Consider the following 23,870-nt stretch of genomic DNA (forward strand, 5'->3'; position numbering starts at 1 on the left):
GAGTTACTTCAGCAACATACTGGTTCCACCAAGATGCAGGACCATACGCCAGAGGAGATCCTTCTTCCCTGTGGCTATCAAACTGTACAACTCCTTCGTCGTAGGGCAAGACTGAGACTGAGTCTCCCCCCATCTTTGCACATTCTCAATCCTTTCCACTCTTCACTTTAATTTCATGTCTTTTGTGTTTTCATGACTGTTGGCAGTTCAAATTCCCTCCTGGGATAAAGTTCTATCATATCGTAGTATTGTATCATAATTATTTGAGAAATAATTGTGGACGATTTCAATTATCCTGATCCACACACAAAAAATGAGAAATGAAATTTAAGAATTCCTAAAGGAAGGTCAGGCAAGGGAAAATTAATTCATGTTTCTGACAGACTTGTAGATGGAGAAAAACTTGAGTTTCAGAAGAGGAGTCACTTACAGAGTAGTTGTGGATGAAATTGAACAGTTTTATCAGCAGCAAACATCCCTATTTTTTACTTTATGATAAAAGGAAGGTCATTGAATGAGCAGCCTAAGGTGATTAGGTCTGAAATACATCCCGAGTAACTTTTTCAGCAATGTTTTGGACCTCAGAAGATTGACCTCCAACAAGCATGACCAGCTTTTCTTGAGCATGGTAGGAATCCAGTCATTGGAATGTTTCCCCCTTGATGGATTTTTACCTGAATCCTTGATGGCCCACATTCGTTAAATCATTTTTACCTCATCCATATTTGGCCAAACAGTCTGCTGCTGTTTAGAGTTGAATGGTCTTGGCAAAACTCAAAGAAAGAATTGGGTGAGAGCGTTATTGGGTAGTAAATTATCCTTGTGATCTCTGCTCAAGACTGCGAATAAACTCATAAATTCATGTAATAGGCCCATTAAGTCTACTCCACAATTCAATCATGGCTGATCTTTTTCTCTCTTAACCCCATTCTCCTGCCTTCTCTCCTTAACCCCTGCCACCCATAGCTCTCATTACATTGTAATCAGTTAGCTTGGATTTCTCCTGCTTTTTGTGAATAGGATGTATTCAGGAAAATGTCCACATTGTCAGAGAGATGACAGTGTTGCAACTTACTGCTACGGCAGCGGCTGACTAGCAGTCTGTCCGTCTTTTTTTCCCCTTTTTTTGTTGTGTGTCAGTGTTGGGATGGTTTTTATATATATTTTTTTGGTTGTGTATGTGTGGGAGGGGGTGGTGGTGTGGGTGGGTGGGTGGGTGTGGGGAACTTTTCTCTTCCTCACGGCGCGGGGTGCGGCTCGGCTGCGGGGCCTAACATCGCCCGCTGCGGCTCGGCCGCTGGACTTTACATCACCCGGTGCGGCTTGGCCGCTGGACTTTACATCCCGGTGCGGCTTGGCCGCTGGACTTTACATCACCCGGTGCGGCTTGGCCGCTGGACTTTACATCCCGGTGCGGCTTGGCCGCTGGACTTAACAGTGCCCGGTGCAGCTCGGCTGCGGGGCTTAACATCGCCCGGTGCAGCTCGGCTGCGGGGCTTAACATCGCCCGGTGCAGCTCGGCTGCGGGACTTTACACCGCTGGTGCGGCTCGGCTGCGGGACTTAACATCGCCCGGTGCGGCTCGGCCGCGGGGCTTAACATCGCCCGGTGCAGCTCGGCTGCGGGGCTTTTCATCGCTGGTGCGGCTCGGCTGCGGACTTGACATCGCCCGGTGCGGCTCGACCACGGGACTTAGCTGCGCAAGGCTTGGTCGCGGGCCTTTCATCGCCCGGTTCGGCCGCGAGACGTTTCAGCGCCCGGTGCGGGGACTGTGCGGGTCGGTCGGGGACGAGCTGTCTGTCCGTGGGCGTGGGGAAGAGAGTGGAAGTTTTGTTGCCTCCATCACAGTGAGGGGGTGTTTGGAGTCACTGTGATGGACGTTTGTGTTGGGGTTATGTGCCTTGTGTTCTTTTTTTTTTTCTATGACTGCTATGTAGTTTCGTTCGGTACTTCGGTACCGAATGACAAATAAAGCTCTGTTATACCTGTTATGTGTACTGCTTCACAGGATGGCTAATTCTGGACTGCCTGCTTGCAGAATCTTGCAATCACAATGATCTCTCACAGTTCTTGCTGTATCCAGTGCTCTCAACCATTTTATGATATCACAGGGAGTAAATCAAATTAGTCAAAGACTGCAGAAAGACACAAAGTGCCACAAACTCAGCAGGTCGGGCAGCTTAAAGACTGAGATCACAGCCAAAGAATGCCTTCGGTACTGGTAAGCATCACAAGTTCTGATGAATCATCCATAGACTGATGATGTTTTTTTCAAAGGTTCAACTTTGTCTTAGCATCAAATGCTACAGTAGTAAAGCATAATTATTTGAGTATGTTCTAGACTTCATGAGAATATTGGAAATTTAATGAACAAACACGCAGATGTAATTAAGTATGATTTATTTTGTGAAAAACAACGAAGCTGAAGCTATAAAATGTAAATGATATTATTTTGATAGTAGTAGATGTGGTGGAGAATGTAAAAAGAGGTAATTGAGGCAGATAGTTAAAGGTAGAAGGGCACTATGAGAAAGGAGTTAAGAAAATAAATGGCAGGGCAAGGAAGTCACGTTGAAAAAAAAGACTGATTAAGTCCCAGTTGGAGTACTATGCAAGAAAAATGCCAAAGCTCAGGCCAGCCTACAAAGATTTGTCAAGGATGAAGGAGTGATAGGAGAAGCTCATTGGAGTATTGAAGAAAAATAAATAAAGATGTGTTTATAATTAGGAGGATGTGCCAGATGTCTGAAACTAATACATGCAGGGAAAGAGTTACTTGTGGTCATTGTTCACAGCCATCAAAAACCTTCCATGGAAGGAAGCAATTGAAATTATATGCCAGGTTGTCTGCAATGTCCAAGGAAGCATGACAGACATTTCAAGGAGGCAAATGCTTACAGAATGGCTTAATGCTTTATTGTCACATGTGCAAAGTGCAAAGGCACAGTGAAATACCTTTCTTACAAACTGTCCAGTAGATATCACTATACCATCCCGGATTAGCAATTGTACAGAAATAGTCTGCTGAGCCCGCATGCAAGAGGTGCCATGTTTGGCACAATTTTCCAGTTCCAGCGCACGCTTCAGTTGTTATGAGCGGTGCTCGATTCGGGCAAGCACTAGGCTGTTAAGGGGCTCCTGCCATCGCCTTCATTGGTTGAGCTGCAATCGCCATCCTCTCCTCACATGTGCAACTTTGTTTCTCAGGGGTGCCTCCTGTGGCCGACCTCTCCCACCAAACTTGCTCCTCTCCTGTCGCGTCCGTCATTGTCGCTGGCTCCATCCTCCCGGTCCTTGGGTCTTCAGGGTGGCTGATTAGCGGCGGCTCGGCGGGCTCCCCCTTCCAGGCCGCCGTCCACTGGGTCCTCTGAGCATGGACCAGCTCAACAGCTACCCCCTGAAGGCCACAGCATGCAAACCTATTTGTCTTGCAGTTGCATGCAATCTCTTGGCATATTTATTCTTCAAATTCTCGTTGACTATTTGGGGACCTGTGGTGCACCTCAAGGTCATCATCCTCATTACTTCTCAACTCCACCCATGTAGCCTCACTGGATGAACCATCAGTAATATCATCTTTATTACTCATTACATTTATCTTCGGACTATTGCCATGACGTTCTCCTTAATCAATAAAACAAAAGCCCCTCCTTATTTACCCCCATTCCTATCTCGCCTATACCCTGTAACATTAAGCTGCCAGTCCTGTCCCTCTCTTAGCCAGGTTTCTATCAAGGATATAACATTCCAATCCCGCATACTTATCCACATCCGGAGTTCATCCGCCTTGCCTTCAGACCTCTCACATTCAAATAAATGCAATTCAATCCAACAGTCCTTCCTCGCTCCCTGTCGTGCACCTGCCGATTGAACTTCCTTCTTTCATCACCTTTCTTACCAACTTCCACCTGCCTCAGTCTCGCATTGGATCCCACCCCCCTGCCCATCTGGTTTAAACCCACCCGTGCGGCACTAGCAAAACCCGCAAGGGTCTTATAATGAACTATATACTTTTCCCTTACATTAGATCTTCCAAAATGCAGTGCTTCATACTTGCTTGGATTAAACACCATATGCCATTTCTCTGCCCATATCTGTCATTGATCTAAATTCCACTGTATCATCTGACAGTCTGAGATCCAAGCACAGATCCCTGCCAAACTCCACTGGTCAGGAACCTCCAGTCAAATAACACCTTTCCACCACCACCCTATCTTCTCTGGGTAAGCACAGTGGTGTAGCATTAGAGTTGCTACTTTAAAGCATCAGAAACCCGGGTTCGTTCTGACTACTGGTGCTGTCTCCGTAAAGCTTGCACATTCTCCCATATTTCACAGACATGCAGGTTTGTAGGTTAATTGGCTTATGTAAGTTGTCCCTAGTGTGTAGGATAGAACTAGTGTATGGCCGATTGCTGATCGGCGCGCGGGCTCAATGGGCTGAAAGGCTTGTTTCCACACTGCATTTCCAAAACGAAAAAATTAAAGCCAGTTCTGAATCTAAATACTAAGTCACCATGGATCCCACATATCTTAATTTTCTTGATCAATCTATTATGAGCGACTTTATTAAATGCCTTACTAAAATCCATGTATATAATATTCACTCAGCATAAAAATCTGAGTTTAAAATATTTAAGTTATTGTGACCTTCATCATCACAGGCAGGGGAGTCCTGACTTCAGTGTACACCTGGAACTCTGTCTGCAGATGGTCACAGATTTCAACAAACATTTGTTTTGAAAATCTTAACACATTGCTCTTTGATCTCATAGAGGTAAGCGTGATGCTCCTGGAAAATCTTAGGTAATTTGCCTTCCTTGCCAAAAAGCTTCACCCAGTTCTTTAGCCAATCCACAACAAATTGATAATTCATTAAGGAGGGATGGAGCTTGTCCTGTCAGACATAAGTTTTTTATCTTGAAGAATACAGAGATCTCAAAAATTATATGCAATGCTCAATGAAACTGTCTGTAGGCACTGATGTTCATTAGGGTTGTGACCACAAGTCTTCATTACATAAGCAAAGTATCTGTTTACATTGAATAGACACATTGTACGCACTAATAGGATTTAATCTACGTTTGTCATAAATGTAAATATTGTATTCTAATACCTTATTAAACATCTGTGAGGTCTGCAACAGAGAATAAATTATACCTTTGTTTGACTTGAGGTTTAGTTTGCTTTGAGAAATAGTTCCACACCAACTTGGAATAACTTGTTTAAATCTTGAGCATGTGCAAACAAACCAACGGCATCCACAGATATTGATCCTGATGAATCAGGAAGCTATTTGCTCTCAGACCTACTGAACGAGACTGCAATAAATACTGATGATTCAAAGTAAAGTTAGGTAGGCACAACACAAAAAAACCATCTTATTTTTGCAGAAAATAATGTAGCTCACACAAAATCACGATTCTTACTCTTCAATGAAAAACATCACCTCTTTCAATTATTAATGATACATATGGGAGAGTTGAGTTATTATTCTAATACATAGAAATCTTTAATGCTAACATTAACAGTGGCAGTTTGCATTTTTTTTCTATGACATAATTAAGATTGGCCACAAAGATATTTTTGCTGCAACTCTCAATTTGCATCACTTAATTTAGATAATCCTTTGAAGCAAGATATTCATACATCCGCTTAGTTATACTGAATTTTGCAGGAAAAAGGACAATGAAAAGTCCTACAAATTTGGAAATACTTCCAAATTTAAACTTTATTGTATTATCTTTTCTTTATTTGTTGATTCTTAGTGCCGCTTACCAAAGGGCGTATGAGATGGGAATCCAAAAAAAGGAAAAGTGACAGATCAAAAACTAAAATTAAACAATGGCAGTTTAACATAACAGCAAAGCTGCTTTGTTTTTATCTGCATCTTATAAAGGTTTGGGATTGTACTTGAAAGCAGATGGGGAAGGAATGTAGAAAAATGGTGAGTGGATGGGCCAGGGAGGTGAACAGCATAGGATAGGAAAAAACTAAAAGTGGGAATGGGACAAAGGGAATACAGGACACTAATTTGATGAATAAGAAATCAGAGAGCAGATGTAAGCATTCATTGTGGTGAATAAAAGTAGAAGCAGCAGGAATTAGCTTAAAGACTAAGTATTATTATTTCACCTCGAGCTATACTTCAAATTGCAAATTTTAGCAGGTATGGTTAGAATTTATACAGTTGACAATTAGTTTTTTTTCTAATGGAGGCAAGAAATTGCAGATGCTCGAGTCTTGGACAAAACACATAGTGCTGGAGGAACTCAGCAGGTCAGAAAGCATCTGTGGAGGGAATGGACTGACAACATTTTGGATCGGGATCCTTCACTGAATGTTCTTTTCCAGCTTGCAATGCAGCATCAAATAAGAACAATGCTGCTCTCATCATTTTGCCCCCAAATGCTCATTACATGGTATGCGGTTCAAATCTGTTTTAAAAATATGTACAAGCAATTATCCCAAGCAGGTGGTTATCATTTTAAAAGACCATTTCTCAAGCAAGTTCTAAGCCTAAATTCCATAAAAACGGAACACTGCTTAATATACATTTCATCAAATTCCCAAATTTCTCTCATTAGCTATTATTGACAATAAGCCATTTTGATGGGCACAAATTACAATGTAGCAACCATCAACTGGATTTGTTCTTCATGGCTCATGAAATTCAGCCCTCTCATATGGTCCTTCAGTGCAGAACTTAGAACATAGATAATAGAACCATCTCTCGGCATTATTTTGTGCTGCTAAAACGCTCAGTTGAGGACAATAGCCAAAATGGCACACATATTTGTAAATAAACGTATAGGATTAAAACAACATGACAATAACAAAATTATAGTCAGGAGGAAAGTATTTCTACTCAAATGCCAAGTTTCAATTCCTACAAAAAACATTTGTGCAATGGGCAAGCACAGGAGACACTGTATAACTCTTTTGTGTGTAATACTTTGTATATTAAGTTTTCTTGCTTAACTAGAACTTCAAAATATTAGGTTTATAACTTCATAATTTCAATACATACAAAAACATTGTTAAGTTAAAAAAATATTCATATATATTTGCCCACATGCAATTATTTCAATGATCCACTCCTCATTTTCTTGGTTATTTCTCTTCTGATACCATTGTGATTCTTCAAGTTCTGAATCTCATAAGGCAGGCTCATATCCCAGACAAACAGCTGTGATTGTTCTTCTGAAATATATAATTACAAATAGTTAAAACATTAAGAAACAGTTTACATCATTTATTGCCAATGTTCTATCTACCCACTATTAGAAGTGTTATATTGTTGTGAAATAGGAAACATTAATGGAAAAGAAGCTCCCATCAACTGCAATTGGGCAATCATTAAGTAGCTGACTTTTAGGATGTTCATGAAGATGAAATATTGACAGAATTGTTATTTTGTAGCCCATTTATTAAAACTACAACTTGCATGTTATCATAAGGCTATGCATATGGCAGGGCTAAATTGATCTGGCTGCTGAAATTGAGAAGTGCATTCAACGATTCCTCCTGGAGACAAAAGCTTTGGTGAGGTCAGAAATGGCACGTGTTATGGCCAGTGCTGGTCACTCCATTTTTCTTGGAATTGTCACATTGTGAATGATCTATACCGTGATTTGGCAACTAGGTCTTTGGCCACTGTAGAGGACTGACATTGGTAATGGCTTTTCCTGTGGCAAGTAACAGGGAGACCCCTCAGTAATTATCCCAGTTAAACTTGTCTATCTTGAAAATGGCAATGATTTCAGCATCTGAAGCCTTCTGAAACATCCTTCTTTTGCTAGATATAGATAGTAAATCTATAGCTTTGTGATTGAAACTCTTTTTCGCAAACAAGGCTGCATCAGTGTCCCAATACATTTTTTCAATCTTTCTTATTGTAATGTTGCTGATTGTCACCATTAAACTCGCTGCATGAATGAAGCTCATCTTTAAAAATAATAGGAAATTAGTGTGTATTGGTGTCTAACTGCAGAACCAAGGTTTATCCACATTTCAGTAATTGAGTTACATTTATGCATTCTCAAAGACTGAACTCAATCTATTAATTGATCACATTCATTGATCACATGGGCGACACAGATGTCTCATGGCACCACAGCCCGGATTCGATCCTGACTATGGGTGCTGTTTGTGCGGAGTTTGTACATTCACTCTGCGACTGCATGAGTTTTCTCTGGATGCTCCAGTTTCCTCCAACATCCCAAAGATATGCAGTTTTGAGGGTTAATTGGCCTCTGTAATTTACCCCTACTGTGTAGGATGCAAAAGTGGGATAACATGGAACTAGTGTGAATGGGTGGCACAGTAGTAGAGCTGCTGCTTGACAGTTTAGGGAAAATTTACAGAAGCCAATTAACCTGTGTGTTGGATAGTGTTAATGTATGGGGTGATCGCTGATTGGCACAGACAGTGGGCCGAGGAGCTTGTTTCTGCACAGTACATCTTTCCAATGTCTAAAGTCCCTAAAGGGTGGTCAACGATCGGCGTGGGCTTGGTAGGCCGAAGGTCCCGTTTCGATGCTGTATCCCTAAACTACACTAAAAAGAGGACAAGCCTTAAACTCAACTACTGCAAGATAAGGATCCTCTAACAACCTGCTATACCACACCACCTTCTAACAACTAAGATTATGGCAAGATTCTGGAGATGGTGAACTACTTCCCATTTCTCAGCAACCACTTCCAGAGGGAGGGAGACTAAGATGAAATTCACCATGGCCTTCCATGTGCCAGAACAGTGTCCAGTCAATTTGAAGATCAAAATCTTAGACCCGGCACTACAAAGGGAGCAGACCACCAAATAAACTACCCAGCTGCTCACTCTGGCAACTATCACCCGGCCCTGCTGCCTACGAACCTGCAATTCTTGTCAATCCAGAACTCACAACACCAGAGTCGAACTAAGTCGTCCTTGGTCCAGAGTGACTGTCTAAAAATAAGTCTGACTGACTTGGATATTAGCTGTGAACTCTCCTGCTCTTTTTAACCACAAAAGACATGACATGTCTCATCCCAATGGAGCAACTCTGATAGAAAAAAAACCAATTTATCAAATTGTCACAGGAACATCAGCCTACACCTTTGTGCTCAAGTCTTTGGAATGGGATTTCATTCCACACCTTTTCTGTTTCAGATGAAGGAATGGACAGTTCAGGCCAGTTCAGTTCACTTTAATTATTACAAAGTATCAGAAAATGCACAATACCTTTCTGCAATTTGTCGTCTTCAAAATAATCTTTATTAACATTTCCTAGAATCAGCAAGGCAGTGCAATGGCATTCCTTTTCTAAAGCAAAGAATTGGAGAAATACATTTTTTTTAAATCCATAAAATGACCACTCTTTAATGAAGACAATGCATAAGTATTGAAAATTAAGTATGCTTTTGTGTATTAAAAATGTTTTTTTGAAAGAAATTCACACCATTTTCTATTCCACATTCATAAATCCAAATTTATAACTGGATGCCATCTTATTATCATAGTCAAAGGATAATAAAGCCATTCTGCATAGAAACGGTCCTTCGGCCCACCAAGTCCACACCGATAATTAAGCACCCAAATGCACATCATTCCTATCTTGCCTCATATTGTGGATCCCAAAAACCTAGTACAAGTTACCGAGTAACTGCAGTAGCTTTAACATGTGCTATTGGAGCTGAAACCAGAGTTGCTGGCTGTTCAAGGATTGAGGTGTATTCATTCTAATAACAGTGCCTCAAAAGAAAGTGTACTGATACTTTTTGTTACTTTCACTCTCCAAGTTGTGAATAGGTCATTTGTGCACCTGCTGTCTTCCTTGGATGCAGTGGCTGTTTCTCAAGCTCCACTTTGGAATTGAAGTTCCTGTAGGTAATCTACATCCTGTTAGTAATAAAGGTAATCTACATTATCTATTGAATCTATGGTAGGCATAGAGAGTACCATCAAAAGTTAGACAGATATTCCACTGTATCATTGCTGCCACATCTCCGCTTCAGATGTGGAATAATGATGCAGACACAATATTTATAGGTTACATTCCTTAGTTTCTATGTTTATTATCTCTCCCGACTGCAGCCTCCGGCCTTGGTGTACACAGCAGGCACACCTTCCGACCTTCCAGTCATCTGATGCAATGGTCACGATATTTGCATATCATTATCATGACTCATCATCATGACATCCCTCCTTTACCAGATTAAACTTTAAATTACAGTGTGTGCCAATAACTCACAAAACAAATACATTACAAACACAAAACAAATGCATTACAACTGTATTTTTCCCCCCACAATTAAACAATTCTTTACCCTTAAAAATCATTATGTTGGCTTTATTAGTCGAATACACCATGACCTATGAAATACTAACTAAATACATACAAATACAACACAAACTTTTTTTTTTCCTTAATACAAATAATAACTTGTATGCTTCCTTTGCCTCTAAACAGATGTCATATTCATCTGTATAATTACTAAGCTAAACTAGAATTTATAACACAAAAACGTCGTATCGTTTGGGGACTCTCCGTTCACATTTTGGTCTACCAGCAGGCGCAGAAACATCGGAGCCTGTTGAATCTACCAAGGTGTTGTCATCCAGATGCCATCTCTGCTCACCACCTGCGTCGCAGCGTGCTACCTCTGGAACTCTGGTCACCACCTCAGAAATGCTGGTTGGCTCAGGAACACCCTGAATCACTCTGTGGATTTCATACTGTTAGATCTCAGGGGCAACATTGATTCCAAACATCAGTCTAATGTACAGGTATAATCCACAGTGAGTGACAAATGTTGTCACCTCTCTTGACTCTGGATGTAATTCCAATTGGTGATATCCCCACTTGAGATCAATTTTGGAGAACACTTTACTGGTTGATAACTCTTGCAGCACCTCATCGATTGTCGGAATTGGGTGTCTTTCTCTGATTATTGCTTCATTGGCTTCATGTCCACGCTTCATGTCCACGCACAGTCTGATGTCATCATTGGGTTTCGGCACTATCACTGCTGGACTCACCCATGGTGTCGAATGTTCAATTGACTCAATAATGTCCTGATCAATCAACTCCTTGATTTTAGCTTCTACTTTCCCACAAAGTCCAAATGGCGTTCTCCGCACCGGTTGTGCTCTCGGCTTAACATTTCATCAATGGCTAACTTCACTTGCTGGCCTTTCAATTTTCCAACCCCTTGGAATACTGAGTAAAATTCCTGCCTCATGTCATCATATGACTGCACTGAAATGACATGCACTCCGATGTGAAGCACTTCCAGCTCTCGAGCTGTACTTCTACTGAGCAAGGGTTCTCCCTTCTCCTCTATCACCACGAATTCTGCATCAGTTTTTCTATCTCCGACTTCTACTTTAGCTGCGAAACATCCAATGGTCTGCAACGGTTCAGTTGCGGTGTATGGATATAACTTCCCACTACACCTCCTTGACGTGCACTTGATTTTCTGCTGTTTCAAACATTCCCAAAGTGATCTGTCAATTACGTTGCAGTCGTTACCAGCATCTACAATCACTGGCACTGTGACACCTCCGATGGTCACTGCAACTTTCTCCAGATGGCTATCATTCAATGCAAACTACTAATTCCTTTTAACAGCATGCTCACCAGGTTCATCATTGTCCTCATCACTTCCGAAATCACCTTCTACGTGACGAACTTGACTCTTCTTTTTCTGCCAAGGTCTGTCTATCTTGTCACTGGATTTTCCTTTCTCCCTTGCCTTGGAAGATTCACTCTTCTTGTAATCACTTGTATTGTCCCTGGCCTTACCTTTACATTTCTTTGCAAAATCATCTTTGCCTCCACACTTCCTACATGTTTTACTTTTTGCCGGACAACATGCATCTTTCCCTATGTGACCCTTGTTGCCACACCTGTAACACTCAATCTCACGTTCAGGCTTAAATCGTGGTCTACCATAGGACAGCCAGTTAACTTGCCCAGTCTTGGAACCTTTCAATTTCATGCTGTGAAATTGGCCCTCAACAGCTTCCAGTGCTGCTGCAATTGACAAAGCATCATTAAGGTTTAACTCACCCCCTTTTTCTAGCAGCCTTCTCCTGAGCTTGTCTGATCTGCAATGCTGGACAACTTGATCCAGTATCTAGTTTTCCACATCAGCAGCCACATATTTGCATCCTACAGACACCTGTCTGAGTCTCGTCACAAATTGAGCAACAATCTCGCCCTCTTCCTGTTTTGTTTTACGGAATAAATGGCGTTGAAATGTAACATTCGGCAGCACCACATAATGACTGTTCAATGCATCAATGGCTTTCTTATAGTCTTCCTTCATTCCGGTGTTTTAACATTTCTCGAACCGCTGGCCCCGCGGTGAAGAGAAGCAACGCTCTCCCGCTGGGCCTTCTGCCCCGGTGTACTCTCATCAAGAAAGAGCCCTCGACTGTCTGCGAAGACCTCGAATTCCTCCAGCCAAGCTTTCCACTTCACGCTGACAGTACTCGCATCACCCGTCGGATCGAAGTGCGGAACTCCGCGAAGTGCTAAGAAATCAGCTCCAGCGACTTCCATAATGACCTTTTTTTAACCTTTTTCCAGCACATAGCCACGGATTCAGAATCCAAGATATCGAAATCCACAATATCCTCGTCGCCAATGTCACACCTCCGCTTCAGATGTGGAATAATGATGCAGACACAATATTTATAGGTTACATTCCTTAGTTTCTATGTTTATTATCTCTCCCGACTGCAGCCTCCAGCCTTGGTGTACACAGCATGCACACCTTCCGACCTTCCAGTCACCTGATACAAAGGTCACGATATTTGCATATCATTATCATGACTCATCATCATGACAATCGCCATTACAAAGATGTACGAAAAACACACATACATCTGTATGTTTATGTCCTTCGAAAAGTAGAAATACGGTAGTAGTGCAATTTATGATAGATCTTCCTGTCAGAAATCCATGCCTATTCCTTGATATTCATTTAATGTATCACATAATAAAATCGGAGATTGCTTCAAGATTCTAAAGGCACTACTACTATGTGACATTGTAAATGTACAGTTACTAGATTCATGGAGTCATACGACAATCAGGCCCTTCGGCCCAATTTGCCCATGCTGATCAAGATGTCACATTTATACTGGTCCCACCTGTCCGAGTTTGGCTCATATCCCTCTAAACTTTCCCTATCCATGCACCTGTCCAAATGTCTTAATTTTTTGTGATTTTACAGTACCAAATATTCTGCCACACCCCCATTAATGTCTCATCCATCAGTTGCAAATAGGAAACATTATGAAAACAAAAACATTATGTAAAATTTGAGGATGGATCCATGGATGCACATATTGCAAAATAATGGTGTAGAAAATTTAAGTGTTTCGATGCAAAAATCTGGGTACATCTTTACATCGATACCAGCTGCTTTCAGAATAAATTACACTAAGAACCCAACACAACTTCGCCATTAAATATTATATACTTAAACTTCAGAAATAAAGATTTCTTAGACTTAAAATCTCACCAATTTGTATTGTCACCATGCTTCTAATGGAGTGGCAAAATGTATCCAAAACACAAATGGGTTGATGAGTGGAAAGGTCGAATAATATGATGTCACCCCCTCCCGTTCCAATCCAAAGGATAGTTCCGTTTTGAAGATGCAAAGCTTTCACTCTAGCAGAATAGGTGTCATTTCTAAAGAAATTATTGTTATTATAAATATTTATGCATTCTTCAAATATTTATAAATTTGACAATTCAAGAAAGCTTCACTTAGGCATGAAAATAAATCAGAATTATATTAATTTGAATACCATTGAACTATCTATTTTAGCAACATAACACTGAAAATCAATTTAACCTAATGTAAAGGGACAGAAAGACAATGTCCATGTCAAATCACACCAATCAATCAATTCCACGAGGTAATTCCATTGCGAGTCACACTGATATGATTTCCTCCCTTGAGATGCACGTGAAAAAAAACATTCAGCCTTCAATATTTCATTTGGAGCACTGCAGGAGAACTTTTAGACTACATTGTCCTGGGGCTACTCGTTGATGAGTAAGTACTCACAGGACATTATGATCTTAATTGCACAGCAATGACAGGCGAGACCTGCAAATAACTAAGATACTTCAAAGTCCTTAGATTTATTTTCCCTTCATTGCAGCAGTCCCTGACTCTCCACTCTCCTGATGTACATCCAGTCTCCCTGCGTAACCTCCCACTTTAAGGTTCTATGGCCCCTATTACATCACATGAAATCCAGTAATATCCTGTCTTCTTCCCAAATTTAGTGCAACCCCGATCCTTCCTCCTCACCCCACGAGTGGCACAGTGCTTTGGTAGAGTTGTTGCCCTTCGTGCCAGAGACCAGGTTTCAAGACTGAGCTCAGGTTCTGAATGTGCAGAATTTGCAGGTTCTCTTTGATTGTTTGGGTTTAAACTAGGTCCTTTCACATTCTAAACATGTGTACATTGTTGAGTTAATTGGCCACTCAAAATTACCTCATGTGCAGCTGAGCAGATGACCTGATAAGTCAGTAACCAACTGCTCGGAAGTATGATTTAAAACAGAGTTAAGCAGGTTAGATATCCATATTCACGCAGAATCTATAAAAATCAATTTCTATTCTCTATGACTACCGTGAGTTGTGAGACAAGATCACAAAAGAATATTTCAATGTTGACGAAGTTGATTAAATACTTACTTAAGAACAGATGTGCAGTCAATTGTTAGACTTATTTTATCTACATTTTTGTCCCACAGTTCGACAACATGGCTGCCCTTCTTTACCAGATAAATATAATTATCAACTACCATTGTGATAATATTTCCATTATTATATTTCTGTTGCCTTCTGTGAAAACAATGAATAGAAACGACAGTGAATTATCTTCAATTCATTTTTTTATATTTGCACATTACACTAAAGTGGGAGATATCATAAGTAGTGAAATTGTTTATCAAAAATTACAGCAGGATCTTGATCAGTTGGGGAAGTGGCTGAGGAATGGTTAACTGAGTTTAATGCAGATAAGTGTGAGGTGTTGCATTTTGGGAAGTCAAACCAGAGCAGGACCTTCCCAGTAAATGGCAGGGCTCCGGAGAGGCATCTAGGAGAGCAGGGGTATAGTTCCTTGAAAGTGACATCACAAGTAGATAGGGTGGTTAAGAAGGTTTTTGGCACATTGGCCTTCATTTGTCAGTTGAGTATAGAAGTTGCGATGTTAGTTGTACCACACGTTGGTGAGCCCACATTTAAAGTATTGTGTTCAGTTTTGATCACCCTACTATGGGAAATATGTTGTTAAGCTGGAAATAGCACAGGGAGGTTTTACAAGAATGTTGTCAGAACTTGAGGGCCTGGGCTATAGGAATACGTTGGATGGGCCATGATGCACACATGACAAAATATTTTTTTAAATTAAATCTCACTGTAAGTGGTGGCAGGTTTTTACTGCTTGCACAGATATCTGCTCAGCATATGTGGGAAGAAAACTCCATTAAACCCATTGACATACTTTCAAAATATACAAAAATGTTAAGAAAAAGTTTAACTGATCACATTTAAAGTTCATGCAACAAAATTAAATAATTTAACTTTGAACAGTGAATCTCATAACTTACAGTGGCCTAGTTTTTGTCTCCATTATCTTCTGAACTGTAAAATCATAGTTGAGTGATATGACTTTTGTTCCACAGCCTGCCCAGTAGGTCACCTGTCCTGAAATGGAGTAAATACTCAAACATACTAAAGGAGTACTGATGTCGCCAATTTCCACAACCTTCAGTGGTGCACCATCTTGATACTGTTGGATCAGAATAAACCACAAACCATTACTATGTAAAATAATTCGTGGTAATTAGTTAGAATTCTTATTTTTAGTTACTGAGATTTTTTAAAACTCTGATAACATGCTTGAGAAAAAATACGCCGATAAAAATAATCAATTTTAACAGTCCTGGACAAATTCAAAAGAAACCATATATAACAACGTACAATTCTTATTATAAAATTCAATCAAATCGGGGTTTCCTTTACCATTAAAACTTTTAAAGCTTAACAGGGGACAGGGGAAAGTGAGCAATGAACGTAGGCCCTTTCGTGTGCGGGGTGGAGCATTCAGTGTTACAAGAGAACGTTCAGAAATGAACGGGCCTGCGGATGAATGTTGAAGGCTTGGGAGGAGCCACCACTCTAGCCAGGGAAGTCATGGTTAAAATGGCGATTGGCAATGGTAGTCCCTCAGTTATCCGTGTTCTATAACCAAAATACCTGAATATACCCTACAAATTATTATATATCAGAGTTGACTATTAAAACTAATATAGGAAAGATTACTTTTGAGATATGATGGTTAAATGTAAGGGGAGGGCCATGTGGGAACCAGTTATGATCCCACTGCCCACCCAGGTTGTCAAATGTCAAGCAATATCAGATTCCAGGTAGCCACAAAGAAATTTCAGAGATAGTGAGGGAGCTGCTGGAGCAAGAGGTGATAAGGTAATGCTACTTCAGGTGATAACAGCCCTATCTGGCCCGTGAAAAATTCAGATGGGAGCTGGACAGTGATGATCGATTACTGTCAGCTGAATGAACATGTTCCCCTCTGTGGCCAACCCCAATATTGTCACTATCTTGGATAAATCCCAAGGAGAGAGAACCCTTGATATGCTGAGGTCGACCTGCCCAATGCCTTCTTCTTGATTCCATTGACTAAAGTGTCTCAAGGTGAGCTTGCCTTCATTTGGGAAGGACAGCAGTATACCTTCCAACGACTCCCACAGGGATATTTGAATGGACCCACCATTTGCCACAGAGTAGTTGGCAGGGATTCGATACAATGCCCTCTCACCTCGGACATTCAACTATTCCCCTACATCGATGAGGTGCTCTTGCTGGAACTGACCGAGGAGGCTGTTACGACTGCCCTGGTCACCTCAACAATACATACGAAAGATAATGGGTGGGCCATTAATCCGCAGAAAGTGCAAGGTTTGAGTAAGGACATTACGTTCCTGGATATCCACTGGCACTCAGACCATGCATAATTCCCGAAAAGGTGAAAAGGAAGATCTTGGAGACATCCATCCCCACGTACAAGCACGAAACTCAGAGGTTTGTGGGGCTTTTGGGCTATTGGCACTACCTCATCCTGAGGCACTGGTCATTCCGAGGCCGCAGTATGTTGTAACCCAGAGAAAGACAGAGAATGAATGGGTGCTGGAACCACAATGTTCCTTTGAGGCTGCCAAGGGCGCAATGGAGCAGGCCTTGTCTCTATTTCCACATCAATTGTTGCACAACAGGTCATGCCATCGTCCTAGCCCTACACTCATCCCTAGAACACCTGGATAAGAGAGATATCTACGTCAGATTCCGATTCATAGACTACAGCTCTGTCTTTAATACCATTATACCATCCAAGCTTATCACTACGCTCACGAGACTTGATTACAATCGAGTCATTTGTAGTGTAAAGATACATAGAAACATAGAAAATAGGTGGAGGAGGAGGCCATTCGGCCCTTCGATCCATCACCGCCATTCATTGTGATAATGGCTGATCGTCCCCAATCAATAACCCGTGCCTGCCTTCTCCCCATGTCCCTTGATTCCACTAGCCCCTAGAGCTCTATCTAACTCTCTCTTAAATTCATCCAGTGATTTGGCTTCCACTGCCCTCTGTGGCAGAGAATTCCACATGATAAGGGAATAAAGTTTAGTGCAAGGTAAAGCCAGCAAAGTCCGATCAAAGATAGTCCGAGGGTCACCAAGGAGGTAGATAGTAGTTCAGGACTGCTCTCTCGTTGTGGTAGGATGATCCAGGTGCCTGATAACAGCTGGGAAGAAACTGTCCCTGAATCTGGAGATGTGCATTTTCACACTTCTATACCTTTTGCCTGATGGGAGCGGGGAGAAGAGGGAGTGGCCAGGGTTAGACTCATCCTTGATAATGCAGCTGGCCTTGCCGAGGCAGCGTGAGGTATAAATGAGGTCACTAGAAGCGAGGTTGGTTTGTGATGGTCTGGGCTGCATCCACAATTTGCTGCAATTTCTTGCGGTCTTGGACGGAGCTGTTCCCGAACCAAGCTGTGATGCATCCTGATAAAATGCTTTCTATGGTGCATCTGTAGAAGTTGGTGAGAGCTGTAGGGGACATGCCAAACTTCCTAAACCTTCTAAGGAAGCAGAGGCGTTAATGTGCTTTCTTAGTCGGTCCAGGGGAAGTTGGTGTTGATATCAACTCCTCGGAATTTGAAGGTTTCAACAATCTCTACTTTGGCACCGTCAATGCAAACTGGAGTATCGAGCGCAGGTGTTGAGCGAAGCGATCGCCGAGCCTGCGCTTGGTTTCGCCGATGTAAATAAGTTGACATCTGGAGCAACGGATGCAATAGATGAGGTTGGAAGAGGTGCAGGTGAACCTCTATCTCACCTGGAAAGACTGTTTGGGTCCTTGGATGGAGTTGAGGGGGGAGGTAAAGGGACAGGTGTTGCATCTCGTGCAGTTGCAGGGGAAAGTGCCCGGGGATGGGGTGATTTGGGTAGGAAGAGACGAGTGGACCAGGGAGTTACGGACGGAACGGTTTCTGCGGAACGCAAAGGGGGGAGGGGATGGGAAGATATGGCCAGTGGTGGGGTCCCGTTGCAGGTGACGGAAATGTTGGCGGATGATTTGTTGGATCCGCTGGCTGGAAGGTGAGAACGAGGAGGATTCTGTCCTTGTTGCAAGTGGGGGGAGGGGGAGCAAGAGCGGAGCTGCAGGATGTAGAAGCGACCCTAGTGAGAGCCTCATCTATAATGGACGAGGGGAAGCCCCATTTCCTGAAGAATGAGGACATCTCTGACGCCCTAGTGTGAAACACCTCATCCCGGGCGCAGATGCGGTGTAGACAGAGGAATTGGGAGTAGGGGATAGACTTTTTACAGGAGACCGGGTGGGAAGAGGTGTAGTCCAGATAGCTGTGCGAGTCAGTGGGTTTATAGTAGATGTCAGTCACTAGTCTGTCTCCTGTGATGGAGATGGTGAGGTCCAGAAACGGGAGGGAGATGTCGGAGATAGTCCAGGTATATTTAAGGGCAGGATGGAAATTGGAAGTGAAGTGTATGAAGTCAGTGAGTTTTGCATGGGTACAAGAGGTAGCACCAATGCAGTCGTCGATGTAGCGGAGGTAGAGTTCGGGGATGGGGCTGATGTACGCCCGGAACAGGGATTGTTCGACGTACCCGACAAAGAGGCAGGCATAGCTAGGGCCCATGCGAGTGCCCATAGCTACGCCTCTGGTTTGGAGGAAGTCCGCGTTGGCCAAACTGGTTTCCCAGTGGCCGAGCACTTCAACTCCCCCTCCCATTCCCAGTCTGACCTTTCTGTCATGGGCCTCCTCCAGTGCCATAGTGAGGCCCACCGGAAATTGGAGGAACAGCACCTCATATTTCGCCTGGGCAGCTTGCAGCCCAGTGGTATGAACATCGACTTCTCCAACTTTAGATAGTTCCTCTGTCCCTCTCTTCCCCTCCCCCTTCCCAGATCTCCCTCTATCTTCCTGTCTCCACCTATATCCTTCCTTTGTCCCGCCCCCCTGACATCAGTCTGAAGAAAGGTCTCGACCCGAAACGTCACCCATTCCTTCTCTCCTGAGATGCTGCCTGACCTGCTGAGTTACTCCAGCATTTTGTGAATAAATACCTTGGATGGTATAATGGTATTTAAGGCAGAGCTGTAGTCTATTGAATAGTTTTCAAGAGATTTAGCTCTTTGGGCTAAAGGAATCAAGGGATATGGGGAAAAAGCAAGAAAGGGGTACTGATTTTGGATAATCAGCCATGATCATATTAAATGGCGGTGCTGGCTGGAAGAGCAGAATAGTTTACTCCTGCACCTATTTTTTCTATAGGAGTCTGACGTGTCTCTCTTATTCAGGAGATCTCGGGATGAGTGTAGGGCTAGAGCGATGGCATTGTCCGTGGACCTGCTGTGGTGGTAGGTGAACTGCAGTGGGTCAAGGTCGCTGGGTAGACTGGATTTAATGCATTCCATGACTAGCCCAAGCCCGTGATAACTTTAACAACTGCCTACTGCCCAGCGATTCCCCTCTCCAGAGGATGATTGGGGCTTCTGGGGATGAGGAAAATGACAGGCTGTAACTGGGAAAGGAAGAAGCAGGGGATGACAGCCTGAAGGTGGGCAAAGTTAGGGTTATTCCCCCCAATGCACGGAATATGGGAAGTAATAGTTAAGCGAGCAGGTGATACCTGCTGAGTATTGGAAGATGGACAACCCTCGATCTCATGCTTAAACTATCAGAGATTGAGGAAAAGGAAGTGATGTGTTGATAAGATATGATACACTGGTTTTCTCTGCAGGTGACCAAAGAGTCTCACCACGTGGGAAGTAAGAACAATTCCACTCCTCGGCTAGATGGCACTGACCACCACTAACACAGAATATCTTTGTGACCAATCACAACAACACACTATTTCCATGCATGATGGAGAATCCATGTGTTGCCACAGGCCTTATCAGAGAAGGAGGAATTGGACATTAATGACCCAGGAAGGGAGATGAGCTTGGTTTGTTAGGGACCATGCATTTATGATTGTGGACTTAGAGAGGGAGGGAGTGGCATATGATGTGTAGAGATGCCTTGTGCAGACCCAATTGTGATTCTGGTCAACAAATTACATGTCAACACCTTTTTGTATTTGTTTTATGCTTATGCTAAAGAGTTCAATATTTCTAGTTGTTGGATCTCTCTCCATACATCTATCCACTCCAAAGGCAGAATCCCCTTTGAGGTCCAGTCCCATTAACATAACTGAGACACCCGAGTGGTACATCACCGAAAATGGCTCCAGGTTTAATCAGAAAAGCTGCTCAACTACTGACGAGAGGCAAATAGAATTCTGCAGGCTCCCCCTTGACTACTTTCCAGGGGTGATATCAGCCAAAATATACCCATAGCCTGTCCCCTTGCATTTTGACCCAAACCAGTATATCAGGGGTGCACCATGGGTGCCATCTGCTTGGTTAGGTATTTGACAAGTGGACATAATGTAGGCCGCACTAACTGTTCACAGTTAAAAAAATGGTGGAGAGGGATCCGGGGGCTTCTTTGTTATCACTGCCCTGAACTGTACCAGCAGGAGATCATTCAACAATACCTGGCTCTCTAAAGGCACCCCACTGCCCTCACTTTCTACAATGCCACCTATTTTATTTGGGTCCACAGAGCACATCCTTGGCTGCTGACCAACTGGACAGGGTCATGCTTCCTGGGCTTTTGTGCTAGCCTACATATACCTTAGTAATGATCTGCATGTAAAATGTAGGGGATGGGCTCAAAGGGCTATTTTGGAAACTAAACTATACTTTGCCATATTGTTTCCTCCTTATGGAATGACTAAATCAGCCAGAGGCCCAAAATATGGCAGCTGTGAGGGAAAGGATAGCCAATGAAACAACTGATGGATTGGTGAAGGTTGCACTTAATGATGAGACGGTTGCTGTTGGAATGGTGGCTTTGCAGCGCCAAGCCGCCCGAGAATGGAATGTTAGCTTTTAGTGAAAATCAAAAAAAATTATATGCTGGAGTTTTCACTGATAACTAGTTTGTCAGGGATAGAGTATATCAAACATAAGAGCAGTTAAAAATTGCCACACAACCAAATTGGAGTCTCGTGGTAATTTGTTGCAAGACAGATTAAATAACGCATAAGTAAAAATACATGACTGCAACCAAATTAAGGCAAAGAAAGCAAAAAGTGCATTTCATATAAATGCTTAGAAAGAATGCTGGGATGGGGTGGCATTTAAAACTAAACAAGAGAATTAAAAGACACAGCATTCATGGGTTCAAGTCATGAACAGGTTTCAAGCATTTACCATCAGCTTTAACTGTATTCAATACAAAGATGAACTTACCTTTACCGTTGTATCCTTAAAAATAGCAAGCTTCCCATCTGCTGTTCCCACCAAAAGCAAGTTGTCTTCTTTGCTAGGTACAATGCAATAACATTTTACAAATAATGACTGAAGTCTCATAATAATCTCTGGATGAACAATTAAATATTTTTAAATGAAGTCACTGTCATAATGAAAAAAGCTTGCCAGCCAATGTGCATAAATCAAGCCCCCATTATCAGCATGTAATCATGACTTTTAAAAAAATGATGTTTGGAGAAAAAAAATCATGGCCAGGACACTTTGGACAACTGAACAGCTCTTCTGTAAAGTAGTGCCAACTGATATTTTACAGCAGTCCGAGACAACAGACAGGGATTCATTCTAAAGTCTCATCTGAAAGATACCATATCGGACATTACAGCACTTCCTTAAATAATGCACATGGACAGTACCAGCCTTGACATTTGTGCTCAAATGTCTGGAATGTGATTGGAAACAGAGCCTTTTGATTCTAGTTCTGGCAGTTGAGCGTTAGATCAGAGATATTTTTTTTTTTAACTGTTGCTTTAATAATTCCAAAACTGAAATAACCTTTTAAGTAGCAAGTTTTAATGTGATTTGCTAGGCAAAAGACATCGTGCGTCAAGTATGTATTGTAGGACAAACATCACATGCCATAAGATTTCACAAAGGATGTTTAACCAAGTGTGCCAAAAATCTGAAGACTTGCTGTATTTCCTGCAGCATTCCTTATTTTGAAATCACTCACACCTGGTTGTGATTTTGTAATTTCAGTTGGTTTTCTCCATTTGTGTTTTCTCAGTTTATTTCCTTGTAGGGGTTCTTTGTCACTGAGGTGAGGATGATTAAGCTACGATATCTGCTATATTGGCAGGCAGCAAACGACAAGGAGGGTGCTATAGGGTTGGAGCCAAATTCTGAGAGGGAAGTTACTATCCTACAAATCGGAATGCCCATTCTCGGTGTGTTCATTTCAATGCAGATCCAGGTTACTGTGAGTAAGGAGTTCTTATGCAGCATTCCTACAAACCCATTTTTATCTCACCTTTTGCCATTTTTGTATTGTTTGCATGCCGAATTTATTGTTACAAATGCTTGCGCTTTTTGTTTTATAGTTTGCCAAAGAAAATGATTTAACGAGCCATTTTCTATCAATTATAATGCAAGTTATTTGGTACAATGATATGGGACTGCCCTTTTGTACAAGTGTATACATTGGAATATCATTGCCAATTGCATGATTTTATAGCATCAAACCATAATTTCTCATAGATTTCTCATAACACTTTAATTGTAACTTAAATCAAGGGATTATGTTCTGATTCAGCTGCAATCTCATTCTGATAGGTTGTCTTCACTCACTCTCATGGAAATGTCAATGAACTAAATCTAAACAAATATGCAGCAACAATCCATCGCTATCTTGTTATTACCATTACAATATAAATGAATGGAAAACATGATCAAAAGAAATCAGCTGCTTTTGAAAAAGTCCAGCTTCAATACTCTAGATTTTTCGAGACGCCGCATTTACATGGAGAAATGCACAACTGTAATTAATCAAATCACATATGCTGAGATTTTTTTTAGAAATATCAGTGTAATACGGTAATTTAAATCATACCAACCTTTTCTTGGAATGATTGGTGAAGAACAAACATGTAATAGAATCAGACATTTTCCGAAGTTGATGAATTGATTGTCCATTCTCCGCGCTAACTACCCATAAACGTCCGGACTGTGTCCCAGCAACAACCCAGTTAACTTGTTCACCAATCACAGATATGAATGCCAGGCACAAAATGCAATTATCATCTATATCCTGGAAAAAGATTTTTTTTTAATCAGATGGTGAAATGAGAAAAAATTGTAAAGGCTACATTTTTAGTCATTGTTAAATTAAGTAAGAAATTCTATTTACTCCATTTACAGTAAAAGA

At 41.9% G+C, this 23,870-nt stretch overlaps 1 protein-coding gene across 3 annotated transcripts in view; it reads right to left on the reverse strand.

Moving 5' to 3' along the window:
- Nucleotides 1-2,916: 2,916 nt before the first annotated feature.
- The window catches only part of lrrk2 (leucine-rich repeat kinase 2), a 148,290-nt gene continuing 127,336 nt past the window's right edge, over nucleotides 2,917-23,870 (reverse strand). For all 3 annotated transcript variants that reach the window (XM_078419866.1, XM_078419868.1, XM_078419867.1), the window contains 7 exons: nucleotides 23,560-23,753; nucleotides 21,929-22,001; nucleotides 15,630-15,811; nucleotides 14,710-14,859; nucleotides 13,517-13,689; nucleotides 9,225-9,305; nucleotides 2,917-7,202 (listed from right to left, as the gene is read on the reverse strand). In XM_078419866.1, coding sequence (XP_078275992.1) covers nucleotides 7,081-7,202; nucleotides 9,225-9,305; nucleotides 13,517-13,689; nucleotides 14,710-14,859; nucleotides 15,630-15,811; nucleotides 21,929-22,001; nucleotides 23,560-23,753 — 975 coding nt within the window. In that variant the 3' untranslated portion in view covers nucleotides 2,917-7,080. The remainder of the gene's footprint in view (nucleotides 7,203-9,224; nucleotides 9,306-13,516; nucleotides 13,690-14,709; nucleotides 14,860-15,629; nucleotides 15,812-21,928; nucleotides 22,002-23,559; nucleotides 23,754-23,870) is intronic.

The sequence above is a fragment of the Rhinoraja longicauda genome, chromosome 23, assembly GCF_053455715.1.
Source record: "Rhinoraja longicauda isolate Sanriku21f chromosome 23, sRhiLon1.1, whole genome shotgun sequence".
NCBI classification, from domain to species: Eukaryota; Metazoa; Chordata; class Chondrichthyes; order Rajiformes; family Arhynchobatidae; genus Rhinoraja; species Rhinoraja longicauda.